The 23,102-nt window shown below is 34.5% G+C and overlaps 1 protein-coding gene across 2 annotated transcripts in view; it reads right to left on the minus strand.

The window, feature by feature from the left end:
• SPNS2 (SPNS lysolipid transporter 2, sphingosine-1-phosphate) overlaps positions 1 to 23,102 on the minus strand; it is a 154,630-nt gene that overhangs the window by 24,094 nt on the left and 107,434 nt on the right. For both annotated transcript variants that reach the window (XM_053707497.1, XM_053707496.1), the window contains exons 4-9: positions 17,696 to 17,847; positions 14,171 to 14,237; positions 10,969 to 11,099; positions 8,059 to 8,211; positions 6,828 to 7,017; positions 184 to 249 (exon numbers count right to left, since the gene is read on the minus strand). In XM_053707497.1, the coding sequence (XP_053563472.1) occupies positions 184 to 249; positions 6,828 to 7,017; positions 8,059 to 8,211; positions 10,969 to 11,099; positions 14,171 to 14,237; positions 17,696 to 17,847 (759 nt within the window). The remainder of the gene's footprint in view (positions 1 to 183; positions 250 to 6,827; positions 7,018 to 8,058; positions 8,212 to 10,968; positions 11,100 to 14,170; positions 14,238 to 17,695; positions 17,848 to 23,102) is intronic.

Here is a 23,102-nt window from a genome sequence, read left to right on the forward strand (position 1 = left end):
AAAAGATATGAGCTTCATTCTTAACATTTAATTTTACTTGAAATATTTGTTGTTGAATCTGATTTATATGTAAATTCTCATTCAAAAAGTTAGCAGCAGTGTATTTTGTTTGCTACAATGAATTGTCCAGAAGACATCCTTATTAAACACTATAAACTCAGGTGCAATAGGTAACAGACTCACCATTAACATATCAGCCGTTATTGCCCAGTTGGAGAACAGGAGAGTCTCTCCAGCGAATATACAAATCTGTCAAAAACAAATAGGTTTATATTATTGTAAGAAAATAACATTGTATGTAACTGTATATACTGCTGCATAATGTAAAATACATATAATATATGGATTATTTAGAATTGATTACTATATGTATAATCATTTTTAATAATTATTATTAATATTTTGTAATATTTTATATTTAATATTTCAAGAACGCACTTTAAGATTACTAATTCTTCGTGTTTCGCATATTTTACATTCCTACGTTCTTAATATATATATAAAAATAAATATGTATTTACAAGAAAAATAACAATGTCCAGTATGTGAAGAACATTGGAATGTTGAATATGTACAGTAAATATACAGTAAAACACAAATACATATGTACATATATATATATATATATATATATATATATATATATATATATATATATATATATATATATATATTATTTATTTATTTATAAAATATTTTACCAGGAAGGATACATTGAGATTTCTCTCGTTTTCAAGTATGTCCTGGGTATACATACATACATACACATATTTAGACATGCATATTTATTTATTTATAAAATATTTTACCAGGAAGTATACATTGAGATTTCTCTCGTTTTCAAGTATGTCCATATGTATGTATATATACAATATAGCCGTTTGTAGTCAAACACCTTATTATAAACCATATACCTATGGGCCTTAAAAACTTGTTTTTAATATTTATATGAATATTTTTTATCAGATAGTGTTTATATAAGTGTATCTGTAAATTTCAATGTATTTATGTTGTGTTTAGTGCAACTTTTTTTTTAACGCACTACCAAAAAATGCGATTGAGCTCTAGCGATCCCATTTACTTTCAATCTGTAATACGAGCGCTCTTTCCATTGAGTGCAAAAAGCCACTATCGTTTGAGCGCAACACCACTTGTTATCTAGCACTATACATTCTAAAAAGTACAATGAAACCTATGATACATTTTAAAGTGTTTTTTTCCCTTGCAAACACTAGTATATTGCAAAAACATGTTCCTAATCAAATTTTAAATGTACTATTGAGCATTTCAAATTCACCTTTATATCTGTCCCTTTAAAATTAGTGTGCACATTTACTTATATTCTAAATCAGGCATCCTGTAATGCTGCAGTGAAATGTTGTCCAATAATTGTCACCTGAGAATCCATGTCATTTTACTTCACTATGAAGTGTGTTTCACTACCTTAATAGTAACAAGTCAGCAAAGTAAATATTTATTATTCATTAATATATTATATAACCAATGCAGAATATAAGATGAACTATGAATTAACTGAACCATTCCAGACAAGCAGAAAGTGCAAAGCTTAAAGGGATTTGTGGTGAAAAAAATGACATGCTTTAATCCTTACAGCATGTGATTTTTACACTACTCCTAGCAGAGCTTTATGGGTTAGAATATGAGTGGAGCAGTAGTTTGAGCTCCTGCTCGCACGTTAACCTTGCTAGACTTCAGCTTTTTGCATGCGTCAAGTTGCACGCATATTAAAAGCCGAAAGTAAAAAGGTTTGCTCTTGCGCTAACCCATGTGTGCAAAAAACTGAACTTGGAATATCATGACCGCATTAACGTATTCCCACATAGACTCGCATTTTTTCAAGTGTGCTAAAACAACATGAAATATTAATATTTTCACATTCCAATGTTCTTCACATAGCAGTTTCTGTTCTATTTATTCATAAATACATATTTCTATATATTTATATTAGATGTTTTTTTCTAAAATATATCTCACCTATATATGTAGATGATTAGATATACAGTAGGTATATATATATATATAAATATCTATTTCTAAATACTTAGAACATATTCGCCTATGTGAAGAACATTGAAATGTGAAATAGTTACAGTAAATACCCAGTATAACACGTAATTAAATATGAATAGTGCATAAATATGTTTTTACATGTTTTAATCTACCTGACTGCAAAAGGCTTCAATGCACTTTATACATATGTATTTATGTCTGTAAATACATTTATACGCACATGTAAATACATAAATACTCTATGTTAAAGCCCTTTGCAGTCCTTATTTTCTAACACTTGAGACCTCATATCTTTGAGACATTTTCTATCAAATTTTTTTAGTAATAATTTTTATCAGTGTTTTTAAGAATGTAACTGTACTTTTAGGTGTATTTTAGATGTGTTTTGTGCAACCAAAGCTCTGAGGTTGCGCTATCCCGACACATGTTAAATTCAATTGCGAACACATTTACTTTCAACTCGTAATGCCACGCTACTTCCGACGAGAGCAAAGAGCAGCTGTAAACCCCTTTTCTCTCGCTCTTTTAGCGCGCCACTCGTTATTTAGCGCAATGTGTTTTAGCCAACAAAAGGGTTAAAGCATAGGTAAAAGAATACTTTAGAGTAGGGAAGGACTGGCAATGTTTGTCCCATGGGGCAAGTGCAACCCAGAGGCTCATGTATAGCACATTACATTTGGGCATATTTTTTATTGTTTCCCATATCATCTAACTTTGATTTATTTTTTTAACCCCCAGGCCTCATTTTCTCATCAGCAGACTATAAAGTGGAACTTTGTACATACCTAATTCAGGCCAGTAGTATCTCTTGAAGCCCTTTTTTTGTTCTGCATGGTTAATGTTTAGAACACAGGGCTGATTTCATTAATTAAGCTTTTGTTTACACTGCCTCCCTATTTGTATTACTCCTCCGTGACGTAGCCCTTATTGTACTGCTTTGCTTTGAAGTAGGTTTTAGCTGTATGCTTCGTATAATTGTACCATTTGTCACCGTCACCTGTTGTCTTTTTGTACACTAAAGTGATGTAGCTAACTTCAGTTTGTTTTGTTCTACAGTATTTTGTGTATTCATGTCTTGCATGGCCCTCCTTTTTCTTACAAAACACATATTTTAAAAGAAATAAAAGTCTAACTAATGTTACCTTAGAAAATTATATCCACAGCTTATATTAATCAAGGTCATTCTAAGGAAAGTCTTTCTACATTTTCTATAATTGCCTGATTTGCTTCGAGTGAACTATAAAGTTTAAAACAGATATAAAAACCACAAAATCTGCTAAATTCTATTAGGTGTATAGGCAGTTAAATTAAATATATACAGCATAATTAATTGTGAAAAGTTTTAAGTTTGCTATTGACCAAGTCTAAACAAAAAAGCATTAAACCAAATTCTTAGTAGAGATAAAAAATACAGGAACAAATATATTCTAAATAATATTTAATAATTTAATAATAAAAAAAAAGATTAGACTTGGTAAATGGACTTCAAACACTAAAATATTCTATTGTGTATATGAAACAGAACTATTTAAACAAGTTTTGCATGAAAAAAGGATACGTTAAAACTGTCTATTTTGATATTAACAAAGCACATGCATGACAAATGGTTTAGAGTAACCCTACAACAGTTAAAAATCCTTAGCACAGGGACAATCATTTTGTGAAAAAAAGTGAAAAGCAATTTGCGACAACCAATAAAACATAATTAAATGTATCTAACTTTTTACTGCATAAAAACCAGTTGACACACCAGATATGGAGTTACCGCTATCGGCATGTAACACATTCCTCCCCAATCATGTTCTGGCACCATATTTATTCAGTTTAATCAGATTTTATATGTTTCAATTCCTTTTAACCTGCTAAAATAGTTTCTAAGCATAATGGTTAGCGTTCCTTTATTGTCCTGAGTTATTTCTATAGCATTGTTGCTAACTGGGTCTTAAATATTGCAACAAATCAGATCAAACGTTTCCTTATGTGCCCCAGTACAACCATTTTCCTGTTTGCCAGCAAATTAAAAAGACGCATTGGTATCATAACGCAAAGGGATTTTTTTTTGTTGCTAAACTTCCTCTCCCTGAATACAGGCTACATAAGATAGGTCTGTAGGATGTATTAGTTCCAGATGAACAAAGCTTCAGTTGGCAAAATCCCAAAACAATACAAATTTTTCTGACAATGTTTTGTTCTGTTGAATATTATTACTTATTACACCTGAAGTGAAATGCAGTGGAAAAAGCTATACATACTACCTGTGGATATGCACAGCCGGGCAACGGCTCTCTATTTTCATACTGTTAATTTAATAGTTTTCAGTTTTATATAAAACAAACCCAGAACAACTGGACCATAATGATCGGTGTGACAAATGGCATAGTTATATCTGTGTCACATTACAGAACAGGTTTTATTTTTTTCTGTAAGCCGATATCCTTGGATTGAAAAATTTACTTTTTTATTCTTGTGGGATGTTTTACTGTCCACCAACAAAAAGTGGGACGTTCACTAATCAGCCAATACGCTTTTCTACTATGGGTTGGTTGTGCATAAACATGCACATCCTTGTATGCTTAGTATCAAAATAAACTAGCTTTAATGTTTTTCATGATATATATATATATATATATATATATATTTGCTAACAAACTAATGCACTCACAGGACTTGCACAAAGAACATCAAAATTTATTGAAACATTTTCGGAGACCTAGTCTCCTTTATCAGAGTATTTTTGCACCCAGGCAGCTGGCATCCGGTGGGTTGGTCTGAAGATTGGACTATTATATAAATATATATATATATTAGTTTAATGTCCCTTTAAGATATTTAAAGGGACATTCTACGCAATAATTTTCTCAGAATTATGGGCGAGATTATGAGTTGAGCGCTAACATTTGCGCGCAAACAATAAGGGGTTTATCGCAGGTGTTTGTGCTTGTCGGGTTTACTGCTGGTATTACTAGTTGAAAGTAAATGCAATCGCTTAAGTGCAATCACAATTTACGCGAGAATAATTACCGTTTCTTTAGAGCTCTGGTTAACTGTTTCAGGAAACAAAAAAGTATCACAAAATACATCAAAAATACATTACAAAGTACAGATACTCATAACACTATCTAATAAAAATGATTTAAAAAAAAATATTGCACACAAAAGTTATAACGACTCAAAGATATCAGGTCTCAGGTGTTAGAGAAAAAGACTTCAAAGGGCTTTAACAGAGAAAAAATACATATACATGTCTAGAGATCTATGTATATATGTCTATATATGTGTACATATATATTTATGTATTTATATGTGTGTATATATATATATTTACAAACATATATACACATAAATACATATGTACACATATATGGACATATATAAACGTGCATTGGAGCCCTTTGCAGTTAAGTAGATGAATTCATGTAAAATCATATTCATTCATATTCTATATTTTTAATAAAGATTTTAACTATTCATTTACTGTAAATATTTAACATTCTAATGTTCTGCACATAGCGGAATATGTTCTAAGTATTTTTAAATAGATGTTCCTATATATATCTGTATATATCTATACCTATATATATATATATATTCATGTATATATGTGGGCATAAACATATATTCTACCCAAAAAAAATCAGCTATATCTAGAAATATTTAATTATGAATAAATAGAACCTATTCTTCTACATTGGAATGTGAAATATTCATATTTTCATGTCAGGTTAGCGCACTTTAGAATATGAGATTGGGTTTGCGCGTGAGTAGGGTGTAAGGGTTTTTTCCACTTTTTTGCTCCATTGACTTCTATGGGGATATACGTTATTGCGCAAGTGCTATTCTAACTACGGCTTTTTGCACTCGTCAGGTTAGCGCAAGAGCGAACATAGTTAACTTTCAGCTCATAATATGAATGCAACCCAACGAGTGCAAAAAGCTTACTTCTAGCGCAGTTAATGCTCGACCTGGATCATTAATTAGCACTCCACTTGTAATCTTGCCCTATGTTTTGCCAGATCCAATTTACAAGCTGGGGTGTATTAAATTGTTTACACATGGCTTATTTGCTTTTAGGTTGTCAATTAAATACCTGTATTTGTCTGTCTGAAAATGTCCATACTACAGTATTAGCTATGGAAAAGCTACATAAATAAGAGGCAACTATAGAAAAGATGCCCCTGCACAAGCTGGCTACAAAAAATATATTCACAGCTGCTTGCCTGAGTATACTTCCCCTTTAAAGGGATATGAAATCCCAATTTTGCTTTCATGCTTGAGGCAGAACATACAATTTTAAATAACTTTGCAAATTATTTTTTAATATTAAATTTGCTTTATTTTCTTGGTATCTTTTGTTGATGGAGCAGCAATGCACTACTGGGAGCTAGCTGAACACATAAGGTAAGCCAATGATAGGGAGTGTATAAATGAAGTAGCGCATTGCTGCTCTTGAGGCTATCTAGGTATACTTTTCAATAAGGGATACCAAGATATTGAAGAAAATGGGATAAAATAAGTTAATTTGAAAGTTGTTTAAAATTGCATATTTTATCTGAATAATTAAAGTTTACTGTCCCTTTAACGTTTTTGCGTACCCATTAAGCACAAATGTCTGTTGACTCCTCCAAAACATGACTAGAAATGACGTGGCTTTAACACAAATACAGCATTTGCAGATAATGCATAATTTATATCCCAGCTGAGTATTGCAGAAGGTTTGTTTCAGCTTGGTTGGGCAGAGTATATTTCAAAGAGCCCATAGACACTAGAAAAATGACTGTAGTTGAAGAAAGACTTACATAAGCAGCTATGCTGCTGCTCTTAGCAGCAACAAAGACCAGACAGATGAAGATTGCAGAGCCCAGCATCCCTACAGCACAGACAAGAGGGTCGGCTCTCTCCGTTTTTAGCCGGCACCATTTAGTTGCTCCGGCCCCTGCTATCACACCAAGAAATCCTGTGATGCACGTGATTGCTCCAAATATTAAACTGTTAAAATCAAACATTCAAAATAAATACAATTCCTTAAAATTAAAAAAGAAACTCAAATATTAACTATGTATTATTTTGTTAATTTGTCTAGTCTGTGTGTACTTTTTTGGCATTTTATATAAATATGACAATTAAAAATACATTTGCAATAAAAAAATTTGAATATCAGATCCTGCGTTCTAAACAATACACATATTTATTGTTTATGTAAACAAGTGAATGCAAAATACATTTTCAAACAAGGAACATTTTCGGAGAGATTATATTCACATAGGAGCCAATCAAAATATTGGGTTGCCAGGACATTTTTAAGAGCCAGGGAATTATTTTATAAAATCATTTGAATAGTGGAATCGGAAAAAAAACCACATCAGGAACCAGACATCAAATTTTAATAATTGGGGTTCCCTGATTTGTCAAACCCAGCAATGTAATCTTCTGCCTCAAACAGACATTATAGTCAGTTTCTTCTGTGTGTATAGTTTCATTAGTAACTAATAAGTAAAAAAATAAATATTATTTTGCTAGCACAAGTTAAAGGGATCTAACAGTCAATAGCATGCTGAATTGTGCACATGTACATATCAGGAAAGCATGCAAAAAAAGGAACTAATCCATTTATATTGTATTTTTTTATGCTAACTAAATCATTTTATGGGGATTTAATTTGAGCTGAAAGCACAATTACAAATATAAATCAGAAATTAAATAGGTTTCAGTTATTATTAACAGCTCCTCTGTACTCTTTTCTAATTATTAACATATTGTTTTAAATAGAATATGGTTAATATAATTAGTAACATAGTAATTCTAACTATTAGTAACACAAACAGTAACCCTAACCATATTGCTCTTACAACATTATTATGTGAGTCTCAGATAACTTTAGCTTCAAACATAAATAGTATTGCTGCAATAATAATTTGACTTCTATGATACAGATTCATGTTTAAGAAACAAATATTTATATGTGTTGGACGTGCAATTATATACAATAAGCCATTTCTATTCTTCCTGTAATATATCTAGTATATTTACCTGTCCTTGCTGCTGCATGGTCCAAAGTTGCAAGGTTCTACTGTCTTCTGCACTACTTGCGCTCTATACAGATAGAGGGGTATCCACATTCCTAAAGCCCCAGTGGCAAAAGAAACTGTAGACGTTGCCAGTGAAGAAAAAACATAACTGCGGCTGGGGGGAGGAAAGTGAAAAAGTTAAATAGAATTAATGATTTCAATATTATAAATCAAGTTACCAGGAATTCTACCAGATAATGTAACTGATTTTTTATAAATATCATAAAATGGTGATTATAAATGTATTAGATTGCCAACTCAGATACATATGCACATAAGTATCCTGTAAGAAGCTCTCTGTTACCGTACATTTAAGATGACATTGCCATGGCATTAAAGTGAGTAGTCTACACACAAAGAGGTGTTTGATGCCACAAACAATTAAAGTATAAAGAATGAACTAATTAGCAAATGACAGGCATGTAACACATTTAAGCAGGTCTGTAATCAATAGCAGAGTAAGTCCAAAGTGCAGTAATTTCATTCAATAATAAATTAGTATTTTCATTAAGATGAGTATTCATAACTTCGTCTTGCAGCTGAGTTCCACCGTGCCATCCTTACAGCTAAAGCGTACAGGCAGTCTCCTATATTTTTTTTTTTTTTTTTTTTAAATATTTTTATTGAGGCAAATAGAAACATAAACATTGCAAGCAAAATTGCCAGAGCTTAAAAATTACAGACCTTAATATAAAGTTCACAGTGGTATAATAATGTGTCTTAGATACATATAATTTCAAAAATTAAGCAGGCAAGAAATAGCAATAACCTCATTTTTTCACATATATAAACCTCCTCTGTAAGTAATAGGTCACTCTTGGACCATAATAAAATAATAACAATCAATGGAGGTGAGTTGATCCATAGCCACTCTTGGGCTGACATTATTAATATATATATGAAACATATGAAAATAACAAAAAAAAAAGGGCCACTTTTGGACCCTAGGTGCATTGTATAATAATAAGTAACATACTAACGAGAAACTTAGGGGGGGGGGGGAGGGGGGAAAACAGGCCACTTTTGGACCCTAGTGAATGTTTGATCTGAAAGCACCAGTAAAGTGGCTGAATAGACTAGATTGGACCTATTATGCCCTGAGGGGAAGGGGACCTATTCTAGCTTCCATGGAAATATTAAGAAAATTATAGCTATAACATTAAGCAGTACGTATACAAACATGCAGCCCGTAGAGATAAACCTGTGAGATGGGCCGCCACACACTCCAACCCCCTCAAACCACTTTATGGGAGATTAAAAACTTACACCCTGCCTGGTATAACGTTTCTATAGTACCCAGAGGTATGTAAAGTTAGTAAATTATTAATCCCATTCCAGGTTAAGCAGCGGGATTAAAATGAGAAGGGTGCCCACAAGTTACATCAGTAGAAATTTTTAACACCCAGCATATCAGTAGTATATTTACAGTGGGCTAGGACAGATAGGTAGACAGCTTGCTTCACATAATAGGGGAAATCTTAATATGCAACAGATAAGTAGAATGCTCGCTTCACATAGTAGGGGAAATCTTAATATGCAACAGATGAGTAGACTGCTTGTTTCACATAGTAGGGGAAATCTTAATATGCAACAGATAAGTAGACTGCTCGCTTCACATAGTAGGGGAAATCTTAATATGCAACAGATAAGTAGACTGCTCGCTTCACATAGTAGGGGAAATCTTAATATGCAACACATAAGTAGACTGCTCGCTTCACATAGTAGGGGAAATCTTAATATGCAACAGATGAGTAGACTGCTTGCTTCACATAGTGGGGGGGATCTTAATATGCAAGGGATCAAGCTGTCCCGGACGTGGACAGCCCATTTCCCATCTAAACAGTGTTGCAGATATTTATGTTAGATATTCAGTTAGCAGTGACAAAATATATCTATAACCCCCTACGATGACTATCCTCAATTATAGGATTATATGTTATATGAACAGAGCAATCATATAGGGTGAGGCTCACTCTTCTGTTTATGTTGCAGTGTAAATAAATTTTATAGTAAAATGTGCCCCATTCTATTATATATACGGGAGAAATACATGTCCTAAAGTACAATAAATAAAAAAAACCCCTTCAAGCCTATGTTAACCTGTGAAGTTACATGAAATATAGGCAGTCTCCTATATTTTATAATCAAAGCCAATCATTTCTGGACCCAAATCATATTTATTAGGAACCAGTGTCTGCTGCAGAAATGGCAAAGCCCATCCAAGCCTTGCCAATTAGCAAGCTGGGAAACAGACCAACAGAGGGGGTTTGGTCTAGTTGCCAAGGGCTGAAAGATCTCTCTACGTGGGCACAGAATTGGATTAAATAAAGAACACAGATCTTTAGGGTAAATTCATTTTCCCGATCTACCTAGCTATACTCATCTATAACACTTGTCACTGATGGTACTACAGAATTATGTACCATATGTTATGCTGTAGATACACAAATCCTTCAATAACAAGAATTACTGTAAATACATTAGCCAATATCTGTATTGTGTATAATAAAGATTCAAGTAAAAAAGTAATTTTAGCAATTTTAAGAGTATTTTGTTCATATTTGACACTAAATGGATACAAATGTTAATCAATTTTTCTTAAAATTCATATTAACTGTCCATGTGCAGAGGTTCTCAGTTCTCATTATTGTTATATGTGAACAATTTTTCGTCACACTCTAAGTAAGAATAAGCATAGGAGCAATGACACACCAGGATATCATTTCATTCTATTTTCCTTTCTCAAACATCAAAATCAGGTTTTTGGCAACTAAACCATGACAGATAGCAAATGGCTAAAATGACTTGATAGTAAAATGATGTTTTTCCTTTCACAAAGACCTTATTAATTCATTTAAAACCTAGAACTTACTTTTTCATTAAAGCTCTCATGTCTCGGACCCAGGACGTCCTAGCCTTAAGCTGATCCACATGTCCTCTTTTTGCTTTTGGCACAAATATCAATATCAGAGTCCCTGTTATTATGCCCAGCACTGGAGAAACCTATAAAATACAACATAATGTTTAATAGCTCTGATTACACTTTATAATATTAATAAATGTGTATAGTGCTCTAGCAGCTCTGAGGCTAATGATGTAATGATCTCATATAGATGTGTTCAGTCCATTTACTTTTTTTTTACTTATCATTTTTTATTTTTATATACATAACATTTGACTGTAGATTTTGCTTCCAATATCCAGGCTTATCACTTGTCTATGGGATAATAGCTGTTTAGTACTAACAAGTTCACTGTACAAAAGTTAAAGTGATGGTAAACCCTCCCATTTATAAAATCAGATCCGGAATGTTGGTGATGTTTTAGATGGAGTTAAATTCATTAGATGTAACAAATGATTATAAAGGTGTCAGGGTTTTTGAACTCCCTTTGGAGGTGCGCTCACGGATGCAGATATCAGGAAAATAAAATTCCAAAATGACGGCAGCTCTTCCAAGATTTTCGGGTACGATGAGGAGATCTATAGTAGAAATAAGAAGGCGCCAAACATAGGGTGATATCGTCTCAAACTGGGAGCACACTCGGGTAACAGATAGAATGGATACTTACAAACACAGCGGCACCACGATGTGCCTAGCAAAACAGACCGGGACCTCAACCGTCGCCCGGAAGACCAACCAATGGCGTGCACCAAGCCTCCCGTAGTCATGTGAGCAGTATGGCCAATCACGAACCCTTAGGCTCACACACTTTTCTTCCAAGTTTCCGAATGAGCTAAACAGCAACAGTGTAGACAAACCAGGTATCCCATACACTGCAATCTCTGGAAATTGATTGGTTAGGATATAGGGGTAAAGAGGAAACCCACTCCAACGAGGTACTATAAAAACAATTTATTTAAAATGTCTTTAAAATCAGCAACGCGTTTCTCGGCCACGCAGGGCCGTTTCATCAGGCTTTAATCCTGGTTTGTCTACACTGTTGCTGTTTAGCTCATTCGGAAACTTGGAAGAAAGGTGTGTGAGCCTAAGGGTTCGTGATTGGCCATACTGCTCACGTGACTACGGGAGGCTTGGTGCATGCCATTGGTTGGTCTTCCGGGCGACGGTTGAGGTCCCGGTCTGTTTTGCTAGGCACATCGTGGTGCCGCTGTGTTTGTAAGTATCCATTCTATCTGTTACCCGAGTGTGCTCCCAGTTTGAGACGATATCACCCTATGTTTGGCGCCTTCTTATTTCTACTATAGATCTCCTAGATGTAACAAAGATGCGCTATAACTTACTTTTTAATTGTCAGGGTTTTTTTCCCTGTTTTGTTTGCCATGTGCTGCATGGCAGCCATTTTACTCACCTCTCTTCCTGACTATGGTGCATTGTGGGGGATGCTGCTCATTTCCTGCACCTCCTTTTATGGCCAGACTGGTATGCATCATCCGTGTGAGACAGGATGCAGTCTCAGAATTTTGATGTCATCACTTATTATTTAAAGGGCCTCTGTTCAATATGCTTTGCCTTTGCGTTGTCTTTGACCTGTTTGTGAGAGTTCCTGTGTATTACCTGGCTGCCTGATGTCCTTCCTGGTTCCTGATCCCTGGCTTGTTCCTGACTCTGCTGTTTTCCTTGTTGCTGATTCTGGCTCGTCTGACTATTCGCTTTGGCTTCTGACTCGGCTTGTCTTACTACCAGCTCTGGTTTTGACTCCTGGCTTGTTATTTGACTTGTGGACTTTTTATTATTTTTTGCTATTAATAAAGGTGTGATTATTTTTGCACTTCTCATCTCAGTCTGATTCCTGGCACCTTGACATTAATATAGATATGAAATTTGAATACCCCTTGCTCCGCCACCAACTTCAAAAGTCAATTTTTCTGTGAGCTAAAAGTTTGAATTGTTCTCCAATCAGCGCTTTAGCTAGAACAAAAGGTGCCATATGGGAAGAGCTCTGATTGGACAACAATTCAAACCGTTAGCTTACAGAAAAATTTACTTTTGAAGTGGGCGGCGGAGCGCGGAGAATTTGAGTTTCAAATCTATATTAAAAAGTAACTTATAGCGCAACTTCATTACAACTGATGAATAAAACCATCTAAAATATCACTAACATTCCAGATCTGGTTTTTATAAAAGGGAGAATTTACCATCAAGTTTTAAAACAGCACTCAAGAAGAACAAATAGAACATGATATTATCTGCCTGTTAAAGAGATAACTCAATAACATTATAAAACTAGCAAGTTTTGCATGTCCCTAATAAGTTACTGAATCACAAGAATGGTGTAGAAAACATATAAATGTCTAGGTATTGCTAATATGTCATGTTATAATCAAATAAACTTGTACTGAGAAAATAATGTCACAATAGCCAAAACAAAATGGAGATAATACTGCCCATCGTTTAAAAAAGGTCAAAGGTAAAGGAGCAGTTTTGTTAGCCTATTTCCTTTTTGTCAGGTCCTATAATTATATTGCTGCAGAGACAGCCAATGCCGCTGCTGACAAAAAAGGAAACCAGGAGTCTAAGGGTTGAAATAATATAAGTGGAATTTCTACCAAAGTGTTTTTTCCTTAAAGCAGGAAACTGTCTTTGTAGAGTTTCTTAACAGCCAAAAAATCCTGTTGGGACCAGATAATATTTAATGGTAAAGGCTGATTACAATCGCATAACTGAAAATCTGTACAACAACAAAATAGAAAAGGAATTTGTTCTTTGTTTGTCAGAGTAACTCAGGAATATCTTACTGTAAATGGCGACAGAATGTGGCGATAACAAAAACTATTTTACTATTGTTTTCCCTTTCTAACTCATGATTATTTTTAGACTATTTTGTGTTAAGGGAAACAGCCTTATTGCATTAGTGAAAAGAATGTGTGACCCAGCTCAGTACTCCCGAATGACTTGTTACTCTTCCAAATGTTGTTCCTGGAAATAATAGTTTAACTCAAATACAATAGAAAATAAAATCTACAAATTCTCTTGGGCACCAACTATTCTGGTCTTAATATTGTACCGCTATGCTGTCTGCTGAAATACCAAAAATAAACTGCCCACTGTAACAAATACATGGCTAAACAAAATTAAAATAATTGATATTTTTGGGGACCATAACATTTCTTACCCGCAGTGCCCAGCGCCAGTCCCCTGCCACTTGCTTAACACTTGAGCCAGTAATGTATCCTAAACCGCTGTTCCAAAATGAAAAGAAAACCATCATTACTTCAAGCCCTATACAGAACTGAGAAAGGAATTAAATGGATAATTAAAGGCACAATGCACTCAGGCAAGCAGCTGATAAGAGTTCACTGTATTCAAAGAAGCTGCAGGAACACCCTTTCAAATGGGCTAGGTTCTATCATCACCCCTTACTTGGAGCTTACATTTTGTTGCTGCCTCTTTCTTTATATAGATTTTTTATAACCAAGACTGCAGGATTTAAAGTGAAGGTCAGGTTACTAATAGTGTCCCACAGCATTGGATAGACGTTTAAAAATTAACAAGGGTTTAATTCATGAAATTTTTCATATGTATATATTTAGTAGAATTGTTACCTATTTAATGCTGTGACGATAAGCGCATCTCTCCCGCCCGCCATATTTTTAAAATGATTGCTAGATAACAATTTGTAAAATAACGAATTTGTGTTTCCCCCCAAGGCGTTTAGTCCCTTTGCATTAACGTCACGGCCCGGGAAAACAAGGATTGGTTCTTTTACGAATCGTCATCTGTCAATCAATTTGACAAAATGGCAAACGGGAGAGCTGCGCTTATTGTCACAGTGGTAAATAGGTAAAAATTCTTCAATATATATAAATATAAAACATTTCATGAATTAAACCCTTGTTAATTTTTAAGCATCTATGCAATGCCGTGGGGCTCCAGCTGGTAAATGGGTCATTGATAAATGTTTACAGTACACTGTACCTTTAAACCAATATGTAAAGGTAAGCAGAAGTACAAAAATATATAAGAACATAGTTAAAAGGAGATAGTTAAAGGGATATGAAAAATATTTTTTCTTTTATGATTCAGACAGAGCATGCTGTGTTAATTTACTTATATTATCAATTTTTCTTTGTTCTCTTGGTATCTTTTGTTGAAAAGCAGGGAGGTAAAGCTTAGGAGCTGATCCATTTCTGGAGCACAATATGGCAGCGGTTTTGAAAGAATGTTATCCATTTGCAAGAAAACTAGATGGCAGCACTATTTCCTGTCATGTAGTGCTACAGATGCCTACCCTTCAACAAAGAATACCATGGGAACAAAGCAAATTTGATAACAGAAATAGATTGGAAACTCTTTAAAAATGCTATGCTCTGTCTGAATCACAAAATACATTTTTTGGGTTTCATTTCTTTTCAACCATATTTCAAATTATTGGTATAACCTCTTGTATTTCAGTGAGAAACATAACATTGAAAATATTAAGGGCTAGATTAAAAGTAGAGCGCTATTTTAACATGCACCGTAAAGGGGCAAATTTGTCCATTTATGGGTGCACATTAAATAACCAGCCATTATAAGTTCCCCCAGTTCCTTTAAATAAATAAAAAATATAAACATTTTTATTTTTTTGATAAAACACTGAATAAAGCAGTTATAAGGGGTTAAAGTGAGGAGAGATTTGGGGTGTGTGAAAATATATGCTTACATACATATATATTTATATGTTAATATGTTTACATACATATATAAACACAAATATATATGTATATATTCATATATATTTTTATTTTGCTGCCCAACGCTGTGCGAATTGCCCCCTGTACTGAGCTAGGTACTTTGTCGTGTCTCATGGCATGAGAACGAGGCTCCCATTGCGCTTAACTTGCAATACCAGCGCACATTTGCTTGCGCTGGTATTACTGAGTGGAACGCCAATATCCCGCTTGCGAAAGCGCAATTTTGCGCTGCACTCATAATCTAGGCCTAAATGCATTAAAAATGTGTTGGCCTAATAATAATACAAGTAATGCAAGAAGGGTTTTTAAACATTATAGAAAAAAAACATTCTCATCTGACTAGGCTAGGCATTTCCGCTGAATTGTTTTGTGAGATGAGATTTTTATAACTTGAACTAGAAGTTTTGGACCTTTGCGTGGTTCCAGGAAAATGAACTAATGGAATTGCTATAATTAAACATCTGCTTGTTTTAAGCCAGTCGCAGGACCAGAGAGCTGCACTTGTTTATTTGTGAGGAAGTTGGCTACCGCTGTCATTGCATTCAAGGAAGCAGACTGCAGGGTTACAGTTGCCTTTTATGCGCCACACAGTCTGTCACCTCTTCTCCCAAGGTCAGCTATTGTAGTGCTTACAGGGTATGGGTAAATGGTTCTGGCCGATATGTGGGGAGCAGTATATGATCCATTTACTAGCAGCTTATTGGCTAAAACTGAATCTGGTGATCACACTTTGCACATGTTTTCATTCCTCCATATCTGGTCAAACAATGATCATTCATGGAATATTTATATTTAGTAATTTTTAGGCTTACAGCAAAAGCAACAAAATAGGGAGACAGTTTTTTTTTTTATAAATAAAGTGAGCAGTGAGTCTTTGTTAAACCTAGGACTTAAAGTCTTAAGACTTTTTTTTTCTTATTTTTTTTTGGTTAAAGGATAAATAATAGAATCCTATAATTTGGTAGGGAATGTTATTATTGCATAGAACTATGGCCTAGATTACAAGTGGAGCACAAAAATAATAGCACTATTGTGCACAGTACTTAAAGGACCAGTCAACACAGTAGATTTGCATAATCAACAAATGCAAGATAACAAGACAATGCAATAGCACTTAGTCTGAACTTCAAATGAGTAGTAGATTTTTTTTCTGACAATTTTAAAAATTATGTCTTTTTCCACTCCCCCTGTACCATGTGACAGCCATCAGCCAATCACAAATGCATACACGTACCATGTGACAGCCATCAGCCATTCACAAATGCATACACACTTATTCTTGCACATGCTCATAGGATCTGGTGACTCAAAAAGTTTAAATATAAAAAGACTGTGCACATTTAGTTAATGGAAGTAAATTGGAAAGTTGTTTAAAACGGCATGCTCTATCTGAATAATGAAAGTTTAATTTTGATTGAGTGTCCCTTTAAAGGACCACTCAGTGCAGTATAATTACATAATTAACAAGTGCATAATAAAACGACAATGATTTTTAACACCTACTCAAATTTCAAATAAGTAGTAGATTTTTTCTTTAATTTTCCAGCCCCCTGTATCATGTGACAGGCATCAGCCAATCACAGACTAGTATACATAGACCCTCTGAGCTTGTGCACATGCTCAGTAGGATTTTGTTCCCCAGAAAGTGTGTATATAAAAAGACAGAGCAAACTTTCATAATGGAACTCAATTGGAAAGTGTCTTAACTGCATGCTCTGTCTATCTGAATCATAAAAGTTTATTTTGACTTGAGTGTCCCTTTAAGCACAATCAATAGCTCTTCTAATATGGCGCTCATATTACATCCAAAGTTATATTTTTAATGCTCGAGTGATAGTCTAGGATGCACTAAATTCCTCACATAATAGACTACTATAGGGACTGAGACTAATCAGTGACATTAATTACTCATTTGCAGTTTTGGAAGCAGCCCAGGAGATATATATTGATATATATAGATATACCTTCCAAGAGGGATAGCAAAGTAGAAGACTGATAGCATAAGCGTGCGGGTGTTCTTGGTAAACAGGTCCCCAATAATGGTGGGAGCGATGGTAGAATAACTTGCTTCGCCAATACCTACTAGACCTCGCGAGAGTACAAGGAGCCAGAAGTACTGCAAAAAAAGAGAAAAGAAAAAATGAATTAAAACAGATTTGTTCTCCTCTCTTATAATTACTGAATTGCTAAGCTGTTGTATAATAAATTCTGCTCTTGAAGGAGTTAATAAGTTATTTTCTTTGATGGCTGCAGTAACTAGTCTTAAAAGGTTTTTAACATAACTGGGACACTGACCAATCAGAATGCAGAATATCCACATACTATAAAACATGGAGTATATACCTTTAAAGGGTTCCTATTATTGGCTTTCCTATATACCCTATTTATTTCATAAATTGTCCGTTAAACAGCATCACAATCTTGGAATTACAGAGGTTTGTCTCACTTTAGAATTCGTAAAAATGTTAGATAACCTAGGCAACTGTATAAACAATTAATTAAAATTCTGCACATTTATTTTAATGCTTTGTTTCATAACTGTGAATAATTCAAGTTTTGACACTAATTGAATTCCTTTGACGTTTCAATTACTGTATATGCATTGTCTAATGTATATTAATTAGTATTATAGGCTAATAACCCACATATTTAGCCTATGCCAAATGTATCACTTTTTTTCTGGTTTCCTAATATGTCTGAAGATCAGAATATATTTCAGGCCCAAGTAGCACAACTAAACTGTTCAGTGCAAATTAACCTGATGCAGACAGTGTGCTCCGAGAATCTCAATTGCTGTATTTAGTGGATAAGCCATCATTATGCCGCATTCTATTCTCTGCAGATCTCCGCTTTTTGTCCTTCAGGCTTGCTGCTTCGTTTATGTTTGCACAGTTTGCATTACAATAGCCAGTTGTTTTAGGATTTCATGCCAATTCTTGCCTAAAGTCTTAGGTATTGCATACACATAAATACACACAAAAATAGAAAATGACAGCTACTATGTGTGTTTATTTTACAAAATAAACTGCAATGAAATCTGAATTAAAGGGATTACCAGTTGGGTCTGTTACAGAAAATACTCGCTTTATGGATTCTGTTAATTAAGCATTGTCATTACATGTTACATCTAAAAAAAGGGGTTCTATACACAGTGTTTAGTCTGATTTAGCAGATGTTTTATTCAAGACAGGTGTTAGACACAATGGTTAAAGGAATCTGACAGTGATAGATCCGAATCATTTGCATTTACAAATCTTTGAAAAAAGAAGAGGCATTTTTAAATGGACATAAGGGGCGAGATTACATATGCGGCGCAAGCTTCAGCCCAACTGCTGAAACACGCGTCACCCTTAATGTCACCTCGCACATTGGGGTATCACATAAACCCCACTGGCAGTTCATAAAGTGCCATAAGTCGGATAAACTAGCTTTGTCCAGAAATGTGCTTAAATACTGTGACTTAGGCAATATGCCTAATTAAACTATTAACCCCTAATCTGCCATTCACCCACATTGCGATCTACCTAATAAAAGTATTAACCCCTAAATCCGCCAACCCCAACATCGCAAACTACCTAATAAATGTATTAACCCCTAATATGCCATTCACCCACATCGCAAAGTACCTATTAAAACTATTAACCTCTAATCTGCCATTAACCCACATCACAAAGTACCTATTAAAACTATTAACCCCTAATCTGCCTTTAACCCACATCGCAACAAACCTTATAAATCTATTAAACCCTAATCCGCCAAACCCACACAACGCAATAATCCTAATAAAACTATTAACCCCTAAACCCACACAACACAATAATCCTAATAAAACTATTAACCCCATAAACCGCCAAACCCCCCACAATGCAAATAACTAATTAAATTACTAAGCCCCCTAACCTAACACCCCCTAACCTAACACCCCCTAAATTTACCCCAATTACCTAAATTAAAAATACTAAATTACAAACATTTAAAATAAAAAGCTAACATTACTTACAAATAAAAAATAAATAAAACTAAATTAATGTAAGATTACAAAAATATTTTTTTTTAACATTACATAAAATAAAAACCCAAATTATCAAAAATAAAAAAATTAAACCTAATCCCTATGAAAATAAAAAGCCCCCCAAAATTAAAACACCCCCTTAATCTAATGCTATACTATCAATAGCCCTTAAAAGGGCCTTTTGTAGGGCATTGCCCTAAGTTAAACTGCTCTTTTACCTTAAAAAATACTTAGTTCCCCTCTAACCGTAAAACCTCCCAACCACCAAACCCCCCAAAATAAAAAAAAACTAACATTCAGCTCTTTTTCAAAGGCCCATTAAATCCCTAATCTAAAAAAAAAAACAACCCCCCCCCCAAAAAAAAGCCTAAGTCTAACCCCCAGATAGGTATTAACGGTTCCTGAAGTCCGGCTTCTTCTTATAAGCGGTGACATCTTCTATCTTCTTCCAGGAACAAGCCAGCGTGGAACTGAAGACCGGTGACCGCAGAACTGAAGATCGACGATGGCGGAACTGAAGACCAGCGACCACGGAGCCAGGGAGCGTGGAGATCCTCTTCATACGATCACCGCCGCACCCTGAGGATTGAATTCAAAGTACGCGTTTAAATATGGGGTACCTTGCATTTCTATTGGCTGATTTGAGTCTTCAAATTAAAATCAGCCAATAAGATGAGAGCTACTGTAATCCTATTGGCTGTTCAAATCATCCTATTGGCTGATTTGAATTTGAAGACTCAAATCAGCCAATAGGAATGCAAGGTAGGCTTTTTTTTTAAATTTTTTGTTGTTTTTGTTTTTTTTTAGATTAGGGATTTAATGGGCCTTTGAAAAAGAGCTGAATGCCCTTTTAACGGCAGTAAAAGAGCTGAATGCCCTTTTAAGGGCAATACCCATACAAATGCCCCTTTAGGGGCAATGGGTAGTTTAGGATTTTTTTAGTGTTAGGTTTTTTTATTTTGGGGGTTTACTGTTAGAGGGGGGACTTGGTATTTTTTAAGGTAAAAGAACTGTTTAACTTAGGGCAATACCCTACAAAAGGCCCTTTTAAGGGCTATTGTTAGTTTAGCATTAAATTAGGGGGTGTTTTTATTTTGGGGGGCTTTTTTATTTTCATAGGGATTAGGTTTAATTTTTGATAATTTGGTTTATTATTTTATGTAATGTTAGAATTTTTTATTTTTTGTAATCTTAGATTCATTTATTTTTTTATTTTTTATTTTTAAGTAGTTAGCTTTTTTATTTTAATTGTAACTTAGTATTTTTTAATTCAGGTAATTGGGGTTAATTTAGGGGGTGTTAGGTTAGGGGGTTTAGTAATTTAATTAGTTATTTTCATTGTGGGAGTTTGGCGGATTAGGGGTTAATAGATTTATTAGGTATGTTGCGATGTGGGTTAATGGTGGATTAGGGGTTAATAGGTTAATAAAGTTGATTGTGTTAGTGGGGGATGGCAGTTTAGGGGTTAATAATTTTAATAGGTACTTTGCAATATGGGTGAATGGCGGATTAGGGGTTAATAGTTTATTAAGGTATATTGCGCTGTGGGGTGATGGCGGTTTAGGGGTTAATCACTTTATTAGGTATATAGCATTGTGGGGGGTTGGCGGATTAGGCGTTAATTAGATGTTTTGCAAAGTGGGGATTGGCGGATTAGCGGTTAATATAGTTTATTAGTTATTGTGGTGGGGGTTGGCAGTTGACAGGTAGATAGATATTGCGCATGTGTTAGGTGTTAGTTAACTATTTTCAGAGGGTTACGTTGCTCACATACTCAGCGCAAGTCTTGCTGCGCCTGCCTATGTGTGTTGAGGTAAAAATGGAGTAAAATTTCTCAATTTTTGCCGCGTAAGTCCTTGAGCTGAATATGTGATACAGATTTGCGACGCGGTTCTATGTTAGCTTATGGGAGTAAAAACTGTGGACGATGGGTGAAATATACATATGTATATTATATATGCGGCATATAATGTATACATACATTATATGCGGCGCTGTATATGTGATACCAAAACCGTGTGAAAAACCGGCGTCACTGGCTTTTGCGGGCACCGCCACATATGTAATCTTGCCCAAGATTTCAATAATAAAAAGCATTTTATTATTGGTCTATTGGTTGCACTGAACTGTCTGCCCTAGAGTGGTACTGCACTACTCATCCTGAGCTGAGTATGAGCATGTGAGCCAATCACAAGGGGCATATGTACGTAGACACCAATCACCGGCTATGTTTGGCTCCTTTACTGACTTTAACTGTGTATGTAACCCTTTTAACAGGGGTTAAACACATAGTTGTATGCAAACAATAGCACAATAATAAACTGCTCTAATGCATTACAGCATTTTATTATTGCTCTGTTAGGCAGAAATGCTTTTAATTTAATGGCCCTTTAACTGTTCATATATATAATGCATTGCACATATAAACAAAATTATTTTTGACCTGAAATCAAGTGTGTTATTGTCTAACACAGTAAAATAACAGGTGATAAGAGAAAACAGCATTACAGCCAACAGAAACAGTTTTCATACTCACTAGAACCAGCAGAAGCTTTATTACACAACCTGCTGAATTCTGCTAGCAAAAAGGATAATGGAATTATTTACTGTAATAAGGAAGACTGGTAAACAGTATAGCAAGTCAGTCCTTTTGTACCTTGTACATCAATACCCGAAGAGGTGAGATGTCTGAAGTGCTTAAATCAATCATTTAAGTTAATTATTAAATTCTACCACTAAGGGAAGTGTGGGTATTTTTTTTTATTATCTAGAATTATCTTGAAAAAATAAAAAAACGATAAGCATGATTTTATTTTTTATTGTCAAAAGAAAAAACCCAAAACAATTATGACTACATCAAACACTGGTTTTGATGAAATTACTTGGCTTTCATTGGTTTGTGTATTGTAATACTATCTAAATGTCAGTACTTATATTTAATGATTTAGTGCACTGAAGAAAGAGTTGTGGGTTTAGTTAGGTTCTCCCCCCACTTTATATGATACATTTGCAACGCCTCCACATGTTCAGAAGACGACTTGTGCAATTTAGATATATGCTGTTCTAATCTTGTATTCTTTCTCAACATGAAGAAAATCAGAAGCTACTGGAATCATAACTTGACAAGTAGGAAAAACAGTTGTTGATAATGAATAGTTGGTTCTATAGCTTTTCTGTTTAACCTCTTGGCTGCAGCCCTTCCTAGCATCAAAGGGGTTAAACGCTGGATTATACATTGCAGTATCATGGTTTGTTGATTCTCTTAAAAAAAAAATTAAATGGCACTAACTTTTAAACTATTGTCACATGAAATGCTGCCCAGAAAACGTTGAACACATAGTTATGGTAAGCTCTGGGGT

The sequence above is a fragment of the Bombina bombina genome, chromosome 3 (assembly GCF_027579735.1).
Source record: "Bombina bombina isolate aBomBom1 chromosome 3, aBomBom1.pri, whole genome shotgun sequence".
In the NCBI taxonomy this organism is placed as follows: domain Eukaryota; kingdom Metazoa; phylum Chordata; class Amphibia; order Anura; family Bombinatoridae; genus Bombina; species Bombina bombina.